Below are 16,569 nucleotides of genomic sequence, written 5' to 3'. Positions count from 1 at the left end.
GTATATGTAGAACAACTTGCCGTCTTGCATTATCTTGTTGAAAGACAGCGTCACGGAGACCTCGAAGCCACCGACGAGAAAATTGCAGAAGTGCAACGCCTGCTGTCCCATTTACCGGTTATACTAGCCAGAGGTGATTGTGTTGTGTACAAAATGGCAACCCATATCACGCTAAATGCTGGGCTCGTGTGACGATAACAGATGCAGTATGGCAATGTTCGTTCTCTTCCAAGCCTCGCAGAGCGCTATTCGTGCAGTGCCGCGGGAATCGTAGCATGGTCCTTCTGCACCTCTAGATTCCACATTTCCATGACAGTCGCAGGATGCCGACCAATATGGGGAGCATTATCGTGATACAATAAACTGCGGTCTAGATAAAGATAAACACTGCCGTTGCCAAATTCCCTCACATGCTGCGAAGCGCTCTTGTTTTTACACGAGGAATGACAGTCTTCTCGCAGACAACTATTGGAAAAGGCATTGACCACCTTGTCACACTGTGGAATAAATGTATTAAGGGGTGACATTGATGAAAAATACACACTATTTCAAAAATGCACCAAATCCATAGTTTTGGAGATATGGCAATGAAATTTTGTACCACGCTTTACATGAAAGTAAAACATTTACATATAAAACCCTTTGATTATATATACTCAGCTTTTTTGAACGAAATTTGAAGTTTTACTTTCAAGAAATAATGTATGTTCCTTTTTCTCAGAAAGTATTCATAAGGTTTCTACAAAAATTTCTCTGTTTCATCTCTTTATATGTTATAATCTTCTCTTGTGAGGTTTTTGTAATAGGTCAAATAGGAGAATTTTCATAATTTTTTAATTATAATTCCACAAGTACAATTTTAAATTTATGCAAAGTTCCAAGCACTTTGCCCCATATCTCAGCTTGCAATCAGAATTTCAAAATTTGCTATTGACACAAGGTTTATTACGTTTACAGAAATATGTGTACAAAATTTCATAATTGTAGCATTCATATAATCTGAGGAAAAGGTACATAAACTATAAAAACAAACTTTTCAGGAAACGCAGTTTAAAGTTGAACCAATCTTTCTTCCTTATGTCACTTCTTCCGAAGGCTCCACATTTGTACTTTTGGTCGTCTTTCCCTTCAAGGTTTCTCTTCTGGTTTCTTGTCTGTCTTCTTTCCTTGCCAGGTCTTCAACTGACTTTTCAGCTGCAGTGACGCGCTGTAAATCTATTTTTCTCAGGATGTCTTGAGTAAAATTCCTGTCTGGAAGCCCATTCTTTCTAAAACCTTCATCCTCCCGACGCTCCCATCATTAAATACAATAACTGCATCATAAGTTGCAATTCTGATAACTGTAGCAGATGCAAATGTGTGTTTAGGTTATCGTTTCCATATGAGTGAATTTAAAGACTCATTTGGATTTTGGGTTTTGCCATGATCACACTTTTTGAGAAGTGCAGGATCGGCCAGAAACCTGTAAGTGGGCTTGACAAGATCTGGGATACAATTTGGAAGCCTCTCCATGTGAATGTAGGGGTTGTTATCCCTCTGAGTGTGGTGTGGCAGGGAGGCCACGTCACACTTTTAATTAATTTTCAGGCACTTCGGGTGCGGGTTTCAACATAGAACCTTTGGGAACTTATTGTCCATGAGTTGTACTAATAAATAAATCGAAAATTGACATTTTTGGTCAATTTCATCAATGTCCCCCCTTAAGGGTTATGGTGAATATTTCTGAAATACACTACACCAAGAAGAAATGCAGATGATAAACGGGTATTCATTGGACAAATACACTCCTGGAAATTGAAATAAGAACACCGTGAATTCATTGTCCCAGGAAGGGGAAACTTTATTGACACATTCCTGGGGTCAGATACATCTCATGATCACACTGACAAAACCACAGGCACATAGACACAGGCAACAGAGCATGCACAATGTCGGCACTAGTACAGTGTATATCCACCTTTCGCAGCAATGCAGGCTGCTATTCTCCCATGGAGACGATCGTAGAGATGCTGGATGTAGTCCTGTGGAACGGCTTGCCATGCCATTTCCACCTGGCGCCTCAGTTGGACCAGCGTTCGTGCTGGACGTGCAGACCGCGTGAGACGACGCTTCATCCAGTCCCAAACATGCTCAATGGGGGACAGATCCGGAGATCTTGCTGGCCAGGGTAGTTGACTTACACCTTCTAAAGCACGTTGGGTGGCACGGGATACATGCGGACGTGCATTGTCCTGTTGGAACAGCAAGTTCCCTTGCCGGTCTAGGAATGGTAGAACGATGGGTTCGATGACGGTTTGGATGTACCGTGCACTATTCAGTGTCCCCTCGACGATCACCAGTGGTGTACGGCCAGTGTAGGAGATCGCTCCCCACACCATGATGCCGGGTGTTGGCCCTGTGTGCCTCGGTCGTATGCAGTCCTGATTGTGGCGCTCACCTGCACGGCGCCAAACACGCATACGACCATCATTGGCACCAAGGCAGAAGCGACTCTCATCGCTGAAGACGACACGTCTCCATTCGTCCCTCCATTCACGCCTGTCGCGACACCACTGGAGGCGGGCTGCACGATGTTGGGGCGTGAGCGGAAGATGGCCTAACGGTGTGCGGGACCGTAGCCCAGCTTCATGGAGACGGTTGCGAATGGTCCTCGCCGATACCCCAGGAGCAACAGTGTCCCTAATTTGCTGGGAAGTGGCGGTGCGGTCCCCTACGGCACTGCGTAGGATCCTACGGTCTTGGCGTGCATCCGTGCGTCGCTGCGGTCCGGTCCCAGGTCGACGGGCACGTGCACCTTCCGCCGACCACTGGCGACAACATCGATGTACTGTGGAGACCTCACGCCCCACGTGTTGAGCAATTCGGCGGTACGTCCACCCGGCCTCCCGCATGCCCACTATACGCCCTCGCCCAAAGTCCGTCAACTGCACGTACGGTTCACGTCCACGCTGTCGCGGCATGCTACCAGTGTTAAAGATTGCGATGGAGCTCCGTTTGCCACGGCAAACTGGCTGACACTGACGGCGGCGGTGCACAAATGCTGCGCAGCTAGCGCCATTCGACGGCCAACACCGCGGTTCCTGGTGTGTCCGCTGTGCCGTGCGTGTGATCATTGCTTGTACAGCCCTCTCGCAGTGTCCGGAGCAAGTATGGTGGGTCTGACACACCGGTGTCAATGTGTTCTTTTTTCCATTTCCCGGAGTGTATATTATACTAGAACTGACATGTGGTTACATTTTCACTCAATTTGGGTGCGTAGATCCTGAGAAATCAGTACCGAGAACAATCACCTCTGGCCATAATAACGGCCTTGATACGCCTGGGCATTGAGTCAAACAGCTTGGATGGCATGTACAGGTGCAGCTGCCCATGCAGCTTCAACACGATACCACAGTTCATCAAGAGTAGTGACTGGCGTATTGTGACGAGCCTGTTGCTCGGCCACCATTGACCAAACGTTTCAGTTGGTGAGAGATCTGGAGAATGTGCTGGCCAGGGCAGCAGTCGAACATTTTCTGTATCCAGAAAGGCTCGCACAGGACCTGCAACATGCGGTCGTGCATTATCCTGCTGAAATGTAGGGTTTCGCAGGGATCGAATGAAGGGTAGAGCCACGGGTCGTAACACATGTGAAATGTAACGTCCACTGTTCAAAGTGCCGTCAATTTCCCTCCTGAATCCACCGATTCCATATTCTGCCAACAGTCATTGGATCTCGACCAACGCGAGCAGCAATGTCGCGATACGATAAATTGCAATCACGATAGGCTACAATCCGACCTTTATCAAAGTCGGAAACGTGATGGTACGAATTTCTCCTCCTTGCACGAGGCATCGCAACAACGTTTCACCAGGCAACGCTGGTTTGTGTATGAGAAATCGGTTGGAAACTTTCCTCATGTCACCACGTTGTAAGTGTCGCCACCGGCGCCAGCGATGTGTGAATGCTCTGAAAAGCTAATCATTTGCATATCACACCAGCTTCTTCCTGTCGGCAAAATTTCGCATCTGTAGCACGTCATCTTCGTGGTGTAGCAATTTTAATGGCCAGTAGTGTAATAAACAGTTTACATACTTCTGTCTCACTTTCACTTGACTGGCCCTTACAGACTTTGCCGGCCGAAGTGGCCGCGCGGTTCTGGCGCTGCAGTCTGGAAACGCGAGACCGCTACGGTCGCAGGTTCGAATCCTGCCTCGGGCATGGATGTGTATGATGTCCTTAGGTTAGTTAGGTTTAACTAGTTCTAAGTTCTAGGGGACTAATGACCTCAGCAGTTGAGCCATTTGAACCATTTGAACCGTACAGACTTTGATCGCCATCTGGCCATATAGATTTTTCTGTGATTTTCCGGAATGACTTTCTATCCTTCCCCAGTCTGATTCTTGTGACGGAATCGTTCATGTACAGTAATCACATTAAGAAACGCAAGTAAGCCTACAACATTTTGAATAAGAAAAGGCGTTGGCTGACAGTTATTAGACATATACATAAATTTGATGTAGGTATAATTGCTAGCAATCTGTTTGACGTATCACTGATACTGTAATGGGGAACGGGAAGGGCTGGGAAGCATGGTGAATTTATAGTAACGGTTCGAAACACCTTGAAAGACAAAATTTTTTTCTGTTATATTTTGTTATTTATTCGAATTATTTGGCGTCATTTGTGAGTCTATAGTCACTATGCCTATTATCCACAATGATTCCCTTTGTGTGAATGAAAATTAGCAGGATGGGTATATTACCCATACTAACAGAATATGGGAATCCCAGTAGCATATCCGTTGTTTCTGCAGTTTGCTCCCACCTCCAGTTCCGTTCGTGGTGGTTCTTCTGTCTTCAGCTATGGCTGTCCTCAGCCAATTGAAAAGTATGAAAGTCACACGACACGAAAGTAGCGCATTTGCTGCATGAAATACGAAACTGCCAAGACGCCTAAGTGATAGTTTCATGCTTTCTGCGATATGATTAGCGCTCTCGCACCTCATTTGTGTTTATATGGACATACTTATAGAGTAGACATTCAAGATGATAAAATGTGTGGGTTTATTAGATTACTAAACACAAACTGTTTCACTGTTTCGAAACAACGTATCGAAACATTACATTGTACTGTTTCATTTGTTTCGAAACAGGTGTTTCAGTTTGCCCATCTCTAATGCACTATGAGCTGCAAGACAAAAACCGCCTCTCGCCGCTGCTTCCAGTGTGACAGCTGAGCAGTTGAATGCGCCAACAGAGGCAAGCAGCCGCTCCGGCTTGCGGCGAATCTGTAATCTGTGACAACCCGGCGTCGGCCGGTGCGGCAGGCCGGTTGCCGTTGCTTCAAAGCCGCACTCTGTGTGACCGCCGGAATACAATAACGAGCGATTGAACAGTGCGGCCTGCCGGCTGCGGTTGAAGGCCACAGGCCGGACGGCCAGGCAGCATCCTGTCTGGCCAGGCCTTAAGATGTAATGTTCGCGCTTTCCTAAAATGTGTGGTAATAATAGACGCAACTGCGCAGGGTTCGAGCTTCTGCGGGCAGCTGACGCGCGCGACGGTGGTGCTGGGCGACGGCGCGGAGCTGCGGCTGGTGGTGAAGCGGCCGCCGGAGGACGCGCAGGTGGCGTCCGCGCTGTCCGCCATGGGGATGTTCTCGCGCGAGCGGCTGGTGTACCAGGAGGTGCTGAGCTGCGGCCGCGCCGCCGGCGTGGGCCCGCTGCTGCTCGGCACGGCGGGCGACACCTTGCTGCTGCAGGACCTGGCCGTCGGCGGCTTCCGCGCCGCCCCCGCCGGCCTGCTGGACGCGCAGCACGCGGCCGCCGCGCTGCGCGCACTCGCGCGCCTGCACGCCGCCTCGCTGGCCGTCGAGGCCGGCCTACCCGGCTCCCTCGGCCGCTACTCCGAGGTCCTGTTCACCGAAGCCAGCCGCGAATACGTGCAGCACTTCGTGCAGCCCAACTGGCGCGCAGTCGTCGACGTGGTGGCCACGTGGGACGGCTACCAGAAGTTCGCCGACAAGCTGCGGGCTATGGAGCCCGCCGTCATTGACAGGTAGTGAACTCGGGTCAGCTGAAAGTCCCGCTCGCATGCCCATTTCACTCCCAGCGTACTTCTCGTCTCACAAGGGGAAGGCCTGAGACACGGCTAGCCGATTCGGCTCAGATTTGGCAGGTCGCTTGTGTAAAACCTAAAACGAACTAATCTAAGATATTTTGGCTCAACTTCCCCGCAATTTTGAGAAAATCACCCCTAAAGGTTATGACGAGTAATCGACTCAAAATTGGAGGGATCGACAGATAATTGTAAATAGAGCAGTTTTCATCGTCAGGTTTGGGGTCCACAAACCCATACTTTTGCAGAAATCGAGGAAAGAAACTTTAACAACTGCCGCGTCTGTACCCACATGGTAAACGCTTTTCGCCGACAGCGCAACGGTTAAGGTATCCCGCTGGGAATCGGAGAACCCTAGCGGATCTTATTCTTTTCGTTTGTATTTTTCCGTATCTCAAATGATAGGGATAGGAGGGTTAATAAGATAAGTAAATCAATAAGGAATGATAATAATAAATGAGGCAAATAAATTTCTCAAACCTCTTGGGATAGTAAACAACTAAAATGTTACTCCAGGTCACTTTACCATGGTTATTCCAATCACTGTTACGTGTCCTCACTTTTCTTCGAACAACTAGATGGGTGGTACTTGTCATATAAACATTCGAAACAAGTATACTCACGGCACCGAGAACATCTAATGAATGCAGTCTTTCGATAACTGCACTGTTCATTCCGAAGAGTCGGCGGAAAACAGACTTTGTTTACATTCTAAAATATGTCTTTTTCGGGAATTAATTTTGTTGCGCACCACGCATACGATATCATCGCCTGAAAAATTGGTGCTGAAAGTTGGTTATGAATTATGGTGTGAATAGTTATTGCATCCGTGCGGTTGTGCAATTCCCGCTGGGTTTTCAGAAGCACACTGCAATTCTGAAGCCCGGAAATAAAGTTTCTTCGAGATTCGAACCCGGGTTCTCCGATTCCCAGCCAGTTACCTTGGCCGTTGCTCTATCATTACTGTCGACGAACAGCGTTTACCATGTGGGTACAGAAGTGGCAGTTGTAAAAGTTTCTTACCTCGATTTCTGGAAAAGTATGCGTTTTCGGACCCCATACCTGATGAAGAAAATTACTCTATTTACAATTATGTATCGATCCCCCCCCCCCATTTTGAGTCGATTGCTCGTCATAACCTTTAGGGGTGATTTTTCTGAAAAACGCGGGGGTGATGACCCAAAATGTCTCAAGATTCCTTCGTTTTAGGTTGTACACAAGCGACCTGCCAAATTTGAGCGGAATCGGTTGGCCGTGTCTGAGGCCTTCCCCTTGTCAGTCGTGTGGAACGTCACAGTGGCGTGACAATAACAACACCACCTAGGTTCCTTTCGGAGTATGCTGATGCAGTAGCTCCGTACCTAACAATCATATACAACCGTTCGCTCGCCGAACGATCCGTACCCAAAGACTGGAAAGTTGCACAGGTCACACCAATATTCGAGAAAGGTAGTAGCAGTAATTCACTAAATTGCAGGCCCGTATCGTTAACGTCGATATGGAGCAGGATTCTAGAACATATATTGTGCTCAGACACTATGAATCACCTCGAAGAAAACTGTCTATTGACACACAGTCAACATAGGTTCAGAAAGCATAGTTCCTGTGAAACACAACTAGCTCTTTATTCACATGAAGTGTTGAGTGCTATTGACAAGGGATTTCAGACCGATTCCGTATTTCTGGATTTCCGGAAGGCTTTTGACACTGTACCACACAAGCGGCTCGTAGTGAAATTGCGTGCTTTTGGAATATCGTCTCAGTTATGTGACTGGATTTGTGATTTCCTGTCAGAGAGGCCACAGTTCGTAGTAATTGACGGAAAGTCATCGAGTAAAACAGAAGAGATTTATGGCGTTCCCCAAGGTAGTGTTATAGGCCCTTTGCCGTTCGTTATCTATATAAACGATTTTGAAGACAATCTGAGCAACCGTCTTCAGTTGTTTGCAGATGACGCTGTCGTTTATCGACTAATAAAATCCTCAGAAGATCAAAACACACTGCAAAACGACTTAGAAAAGATATGTGATGGTGCGAAAAGTGGCAATTGACACTAAATACCGAAAAGTGTGGTCATCCACATGAGTGCTAAAAGGAATTCGTTAAACTTCGGTTACATGATAAATCAGTCTAATCTAAAAGTCGTAAATTCAACTAAATACCTAGGTATTACAATTACGAACAACTTAAATTGGAAGGAACACATAGAAAATGTTGTGGGGAAGGCTAACCAAAGACTGCGTTTTATTGGCAGGACACTTAGAAAATGTAACAGACCTACTAAGGAGACTGCCTACGCTACGCTTGTCCGTCCTCTTTTAGAATACTGCTGCGCGGTGTGGGATCCTTACCAGGTAGGACTGACGGAATACATCGAAAAAGTTCAAAGAAAGGCAGCACGTTTTGTATTATCGCAAAATATGGGAGAGAGTGTCACAGAAATGATACAGGATTTGGGCTGGAAATCATTAAAAGAAAGGCGTTTTTCGTTGCGACGGAATCTTCTCACGAAATTCCAATCAACAATCTTCTCCTCCGAATGCTAAAATAGTTTGTTCACACCGACCTAGATAGGGAGGAACGATCACCACGATAAAATAAGGGAAATCAGAGCTCGTACAGAAAGATATAGGTGTTCCTTCTTTCCACGCGCTATACGAGATTGGAATAATAGAGAATTGTGAAGGTGGTTCGATGAACCCTCTGCCAGGCACTTGAATGTGATTTGCAGAGTATCCATGTAGATATAGATGTAGATAGAGCAAAGAAGTATTCATCGCCGGAGGCATCACGCAACACCATGTACAACTGCCTCAGCCCTGTGTTGGAACATTATGAGCTACCTCGAAGAAAATAATTTATTGGCAAACAGCCAACATGAATTCGGATAACATCGTTCTTGTCAAACACAACTAGCCCTCTATTCTCAAGAAGTAATGAGCGCTGTTGACAGGGGACGTCAAACAGATTCCATATTTTTAGATTTCCAGAAGGTTTTTGACACCGTACCTCACAAGCGACTTCTAATCAAATTGCGTGCCTATGGAATATCGTCTCAGTTGTGTCACTTGATTCGTGCTTGCCTGCCAGAAAGGTCGCAGTTCGTAGTACCTGCTGGAAAGCCATCAGGTAAAACAGAAATAATTTCTGGCGATCTACAAGGAAGTGTTACAGCCCCTCAGCTGTTTTTCATCCACATAAGCGGCATTGGAGACATTCTGAGCAGCCCTCTTAGATTTTCTGCAGATGATTCTATCACTTACTGTCTTATAAAGTTATTAGATGATCAAAACAATTTGTAAAACGATTTATATAAGAAGTGTGTATGGTGCGTAAAGGGGCAATTGACATGAGTTTCAAAATAAATCCGCCGAATTTTGGTTACACGATTAATCACACAAATCTAAAGTCTGTAAATTCAGCTAAATACCTAGCGATTACAATTATAAATAACTTAAACTGGAACGATTACATAGATAATGTTGTGGGGAAAGCAAACCAAAGACTACGATTTATTGGCAGAACACTTATAAAATGTCAAAGGTCTACTAAAGAGACTGCTCACATTACACTTTCGACCCTCTTCTGGACCACTGCTGTGCGGTGTGGGATCTGCATCATATAGGACTGACGGAGGACATCGAAAAAGTTCAGAGATGGGGGGCTCATTTTGTATTATCACGAAATAGGGGAGACATTGCCACGGATATGATACACGAATTGTGGTGGCAGTCATTAAACCAAGGTGTTTTTCGCTGTGGCTGTACCTTCTCATGAAATTTCAATCACCAAATTTCTCTTCAGAGTCCGAAAATGTATTGCTCCCGCCCTCCTACATAGGGAGGAATGATCATCCTAATAAAATAAGAGAAATCAGTACTCACACAGAAAGATTTCAGTGTTAGCTTTTCCCGCACACTGCTCAAGATTGGAAAGGCACGGAAAGAGCTTCAAGGTGATTTGATAAACCCTCAGCCGGAATTTAATTGTGAACTGCAGAGTAATCATTTAGATGTACATGGAGAACATGTAAAGGGCTCTATTTGACAAGGGAGGAAGCCCACAAATTTCTTCAATTATACCATGTCCATTTAAAGCCACTGATCAATTCTCACATCCTGTACACGGTAGTGTCGACTGATACTTTTCATCTGTTGTTCGAAACAGTTTCAGACATTTTCTATGGGCTTAACATCGAACGGTTTAACGGATCAGTAGAGGTGAAATAGGCATCCCGAATGTTCGTCAAAAAAAAAAGTATTCGTGTAGCCCTGTGAGCATAGCTTTAGTCATCTTGAAAGGCGAGAGTGTCCACAGCATACTCATCATTAAAATGTCGAAGAAAGGGCAATACGTGGTCATCAACAATGATGAAATACGCATCCTAGTCTGTGTTTACAGCAAGCTGAATGAGCAAAGTAGGGGGACAAGGCCGCATGAGGCCACATTGCAGGTTGCTTATATCAGGGGCACATATGCACTCAGGGGAAAACCTGTTGTTCTTCTTTGACTGACAGGTCATTAATCTATTGTTCCGCTAAGAGGATTAAGACGCCCTGGACGTAATCCTTCTTTTGATTGACATGTCCTTAACCTGTTCTTCCCCCACCCCCTCCCCCCAACCCCTCAGGCAACCTCCAACCCACCCACTCCCTCTCACTAATACAGGTACACTTTCAGGTCAGAGTTATTCGAATAGCCCCATCCCACTCTTATCAATATGTTTGACTACTTAATTAAATTGATCAAATAAGTAACCCCTACCCCACTGATAAGCCCCCTCCCCATCGGCCGGCCGAAGTGGCCGTGCGGTTCTAGGCGCTGCAGTCTGGAACCGCGAGACCGCTACGGTCGCAGGTTCGAACCCTGCCTCGGGCATGGATGTTTGTGATGTCCTTAGGTTAGTTAGGTTTAATTAGTTCTAAGTTCTAGGGGACCTGAGAAGTTGAGTCCCATAGTGCTCAGAGCCATTTGAACCATTTGAACCCCTCCCCATCCCCTCTACCCCCTTCCCTACCTGGAAATTGGTGGCTCTGTATTGGAGAGGAAGGATCTCACTGAGGGAAATTCAAGGGTATATTGTTTATTTATTTAAAAAAAAATCAGTGTGCAGGGGTTGAATTTCTCAAGCTCATCATTGTCTGCTGTTTGGGAAGATACAGGTCTTGTAAGAAGTGATTAAATCGATCGCTCTATTTTCATTCCGAACATGCTAGGAATACCATCATGAAACACCTATCACATCACTTTAAAAATCTTTCGATCGCGCAGCGTGCGCTGTCCGCTGGACTGCACAAAACGCCACCTGCGCAGGCTGCGAGGAGTCGGGGTGCACCGGTGACCTCCGCTAAGCGACGCCACAGCTGTCAGCTGCCGAGACACACGCAGGTGAGGTGTCCGTTCAGGTCATGTGACTGACAGACGGGATGTGACACTAATCCTCAAACAAAAGCATCAGGCGGCGGCATCCCTGATAAATTCATGTCGAAACACATGCTCTTTCCCTGTTCCTTCTTGTGTCCTGCCAGGCCTGCATGCGAGAGACACCTTCCTTCCAAAGCAAATGCCTGACTGGGAATCGGTCCAAAAATACTGCTGAAGTTAGTAAGTAATTAATTTTCAGCCACGTGATCACGATGTACTGGAAACAAGGTGAGGTAGCTATCTGACACACAGGTTGATGATGTCATTAGTAGCTGGCTGACTCGAAATACATTTTTTGCAAAATATTGTTGTATACCAAGATACATTGCTGTGCACATGACATAGGAACTGGCATGAGATATTTCATTCCGCCATGGACTGTAAACTGCCCCAGCCTTCCAGTGCACTTTTCTTGAGGTTCACTGCTGGTGCACCGACACATCACCTTTCTACCTGCGGGTCCAGCGCTGGCCTAATTTCTGAGTGAGATGTTTGCCTAGCAACCCACCCTTGCAGGCACAGCTAAAAGATTGTCAGTGTTATAGTGACATCCCACGTCTACGTAAATAACAGCCAAGTCTCCCCCTGGACGCGCTATAGAAATCTTTTGCAATACTTCCAGAAACTGTTTACGAAATTATCCCAGAATAACACAGGATGCTTTCTTCCTAGCGATCCTAACGGGACACCCCACCCATTACATATCAACCCTTCCCATAAATTGCAAAGTGCTGCAAAAATAGTTAAGTCACTTTTGTTGTTTGATGGGTGAATTCGGTGAGAGCCAATCAGAATGCTCCATTCATTCACGTGACATTCTTTGTGCTGGGGCATGGGAGTCTCCACAGACTGGTTCGGACAAGATGGGGGCAAGGTATCTATGGAAAGTTCTGAGCATAGCGTGATGTCGTCTTTGATCAAGTGTTCAAAGACAAGTTGAAGCAGACCATCCATCTCTGATGGGATGCTGCCCCTCATCCGCCATTGTGGCATTAGAACATCTCCAGACCAGTAGCTGTAGGACACCGAAAATTCCAACCATTTTTCTCTTCTGCAGGACAGTGTTTCGAATTCTATTTGCGTAATTGTTCTGATTTTCCTGTCTGTGCTTAGAAAGTGCTCTTCTTCCAAACAATAAGAATGCTTTTATGATTAACAGTGTTTTCGCAAGCATGAACAGAGATGATGAAAGCTTTTAGCGGTGAGAACAAGAGCTAACGTATATCGTTTCTGAGACGTATGTTGAAATCAAGATGTTACAATTTGCAGGAAGGGTAACATGTGATGGATAGGGTGCTACATTAGGACCATCGGGAAGAATGAATTCGGTGTCATTCTGGGATATTTTCGTAAACAGGTCCTGTTGGACAAAAGAGTATAACTCTTTTAGAAACTGGCTTCCCAAGACTTCTATCTGAAATACATCTCCCTGATACTGACAAGCGGGAGACTGACACACTAACTAAATTGCTGAAGACTGAGGACTCTCATGAGTATGAAGCGATATCTGGCAAGATACGAGAGCACTGTGCTGCATATGTTAACTCAGTACTTAGCCACATTTGTAATTTTTCCTTTGGGAATGATAAGTTTCCAGAGCAATGAAAGTACTCAATAGTAGACCTTTTTGTAAAAATGGAGGGAGCGATAATGAAGACAATTTTAGACCTAAAAAATGGTTCAAATGGCTCTGAGCAGTATGGGACTCAACTGCTGAGGTCATTAGTCCCCTAGAACTTAGAACTAGTTAAACCTAACTAACCTAAGGACATCACAAACATCCATGCCCGAGGCAGGATTCGAACCTGCGACCGTAGCGGTCTTGCGGTTCCAGACTGCAGCGCCTTTAACCGCACGGCTACTTCGGCCGGCTTTAGACCTAATTCTAAGCCATTAATGTTAGCAAAAGTTATTGAAAGCAGTGCATGTGTATGGGTAATTGACCATGTCAGTTCACATAATTTGCTGTCAGACGTACAGTTTGGTTTTAGAGGTGGTTTAACAACTGAAAATGCTATATTCTGTTTTCTCCGTGGGGTACTGGATGGATTAAACAAAACATTGTGGACACTAGACACCTTGTTTGAATTAGCTAAGGCGTTTGATTGTGTGGATCACAGAAAAAGGTCTTTCTCTACAGTAATGAGAAAGGCTGTGATGTGGCGTCTGATTGGGACATGGTTAAGTGTGGGGTGACGCAGGGTTCAGTGCTGGTATCACTATTTTTTATATATATAAAAATGTTATACCTTCTAACAAGACATGTGATTCTAAAATATTTCTGTTTGCTGGGGACACTAGCTTAGTAGTGAAGGATGCTGTATCCAACATAGGCAATGTTTCAAATGCTGCAGTTCAAGGCGTAACTTCATGGCTTTTAGAAAATAAATTGACATAACATCACTGTAAGACTAAGTTTTCTGCATTCTGTAACAAGCAATTCAACAAAAATTTACATCTCGTTTAAGTAGAACGGCTATACGATTAGTGAGTCTGAAAAGTTCAAATTTCTAGCTGTCCAGATAGATAGTAAATTGTCATTCGCTTGTGACCTACGTAACTATATTCTAGGGTTACTCTTTCTGTTCAGAAAGATTATTTTCAGCTCCGAAATGGTCAGTTCGAGCAATGTGTGGTGTATGCTTGCGAACTTCTTGTCACCTCTGTTCAGCAGTTTAGGAATTCTGACACTTGCCTATCAATATTTATTCTCTTTAATGTTGTTTGTTGTTAACAGTATGAGATTATTCCCAAGAATTAGTAGCTTTAGCTCAGTTAATGCCAGACAGAAATCTGATCTGCATTTTGATTACATTTCCTTACTCATGTGCAGAAATGTGTGCATTATTCTGCAACGTCCATTTTCAACAAGCTACCACATGAATTTAAAAAATCTTAGCAGTAATCCTTGCGGATTCATGTCTAAACTGAAGAATTTCCTCATGGATTGCTCTTTCCATTCTTTTGGTAAGCTTCTGGAACAAAAATTAAACTAATTTCTTTATTATATTGTTGATTACATACTCGCATCTTGACGTCTGCATACGATTCATCTACATTTATGTATGTTAATTCCGTCTACTGACTCGTTCCATGACTATGGAGATTTACTCCTCAGGTTGTTTCTACGGAAATAAAATTTCAAAACTATTCGGCAAGTATGAAGGTGATCCAAAGTAGCAACGAGTTTTTACGCTTTTTCATTCCTCCTATTTCGCGTTGCGCGTTGTCCTGAGGCGTGATCACGGGGAGTGGTGGGCTGAGGGCGGGGGGGGGGGGGGGGAGGGGGTATGCAATATTGAGATATTTGAGATATTGCATGAACAGAGTGTCCCTCTAAGATCCCCCATTTCGCCAAAACCTTCTATGGCACCTAACCACCTTTATTCGGAATTTTAAAAATGCGCATGTGGAGAAACAACGTGTAAAGTAGTCTGTTGCAGTTATAGGCAGACAACTGGATTTGCATCAACGAGTTGCCTACCTGCACGTCGTTTCTATAGGCGTTCATTTTTAAAATTCTCAATAAATGTGGGCAAGTGCAATCGAAGGTTTTGCCAAACTGGACGCTTTTAGAGGGACCCTAAAGTTGCACCCCTTCACGATCACGCAACAGGAGGACACGAAATAGGATAGATCAAAATGCATAAGTAGTTCCAACCAATGCGACGTCATTAACCACCCTTACACGTCACAAGAAATTCTGATCTTTGGGCTTTTATTCGCAAGTGTCGATGCCTTGCTGTTTGAAGTGTCGTCAAACCTGAGGCTAAAGGCACTCCACTCCACGCTTTTGCAGCATTGGAGGAAGGTTGTACGCACCTTTGAAACTTAGGCGTCGCAATGGGTGGGGATTACAGGGTTTCGAAAAACTGGTCATTTAATTATGTTCCGCAATATAGCTGAGGTGACGAAAGTCATGGAATAGCGATACGCACACATACAGATGGCGGTAGTATCGAGTAAGCAAGGTGTAAAAGAGCAGTGCATTGGCGGAGGTGTCATTTGTACTCAGGTGATTCATGTGAGAAGGTGTCCGACATGGTCATGGCCGCACGACGGGAATTAACAGGCTTTGAACGCGGAATGATAATTGGAACTAGACGCATGGGACACTACATTTCGGAAAGCATTAAGGAATTTAATATTCTTAGATCCACAGTGTCAAGAGTGTGCCGAGAAAACCACATATAAGGCATTAACCCTCGCTAAAGACAACGCAGTGGCGGGCAGCCTTCACTTAACGACCGAGAGCAGCAGCGTTTGCGTAGAGTTGTCAGTTCTAGCAGACAAGCAACACTGCGTGAAATAACCGCAGAAATCAATGTGGGACGTACGACGAACATATCCGTTAGGACATTGCGGCGAAATTTGGCGTTAATGGGCTATGGTAGCAGACGACCCACGCGAGTGCCTTTGCTAATACCACGACATCGCCTTCAGCGCCTCTTCCGGGCTCGTGACTATATCGGTTGGACACTAGAGGACTGGAAAGCCTTGGCCAGCTCAGACGAGTCCCGATTTCAGTTGGTAAGAGGTGACAATAGGGTTGGAGTGTGGCGTAGAGCCCACGAAGACATGGATCCAAGTTTTAAACACAGCACTGTGCAACAAGCTGGTGGTGGTTCCATGGGGGCGGCGGTGATGGGGGGGGGGGGTGGAGGAGGGGGGGGCGACTGAGTTTACACGGTTCATTGACTGGTAAATGGTTATGTTCAGCTACGGACTTGGAAATAAGCGAGCACCGTAACAACCTCCCTCCCCCCCCCCGCAAAACACACCCAGGGGATGAGTGCAGAAAAGGAGAAACGGAGAGAGAGAGACTCAGAAAGAGGAACAGGGATATCAGCGCACTCCCTCTGGCTCAACATTAGGAGCAAACTTAATTTGAGAGACGTGGACATGACGAGTCTTCCCCGATCCCGGCTGTTTAACGAGGAGGTTGACCGGACCCATCACCCTCACAATACGGAAGGGGCCTTCATAAGGTGGTCTCAACTTCCCTTTATCAGCACTCGTCCCTGAGGACCCAAAATTACGAACAAAAAC

The 16,569-nt window shown here is 45.6% G+C and overlaps 1 protein-coding gene and 1 long non-coding RNA gene across 2 annotated transcripts in view; both read left to right on the top strand.

Moving 5' to 3' along the window:
* The window catches only part of LOC124555560, a 229,892-nt gene extending 224,261 nt beyond the window's left edge, over positions 1-5,631 (top strand). Inside the window, exon 4 of the long non-coding RNA XR_006968561.1 lies at positions 5,507-5,631. This is a non-coding gene — a long non-coding RNA (uncharacterized LOC124555560). The remainder of the gene's footprint in view (positions 1-5,506) is intronic.
* Position 5,632: 1 nt separating this feature from the next.
* The window catches only part of LOC124556408, a 62,212-nt gene continuing 51,275 nt past the window's right edge, over positions 5,633-16,569 (top strand). The window contains exon 1 of the mRNA XM_047130368.1: positions 5,633-6,036. Coding sequence (XP_046986324.1) covers positions 5,633-6,036 — 404 coding nt within the window. The remainder of the gene's footprint in view (positions 6,037-16,569) is intronic.

The sequence above is a fragment of the Schistocerca americana genome, chromosome X, assembly GCF_021461395.2.
Source record: "Schistocerca americana isolate TAMUIC-IGC-003095 chromosome X, iqSchAmer2.1, whole genome shotgun sequence".
NCBI lineage: Eukaryota > Metazoa > Arthropoda > Insecta > Orthoptera > Acrididae > Schistocerca > Schistocerca americana.
This window is presented reverse-complemented; position numbering and strand designations above follow the sequence as displayed.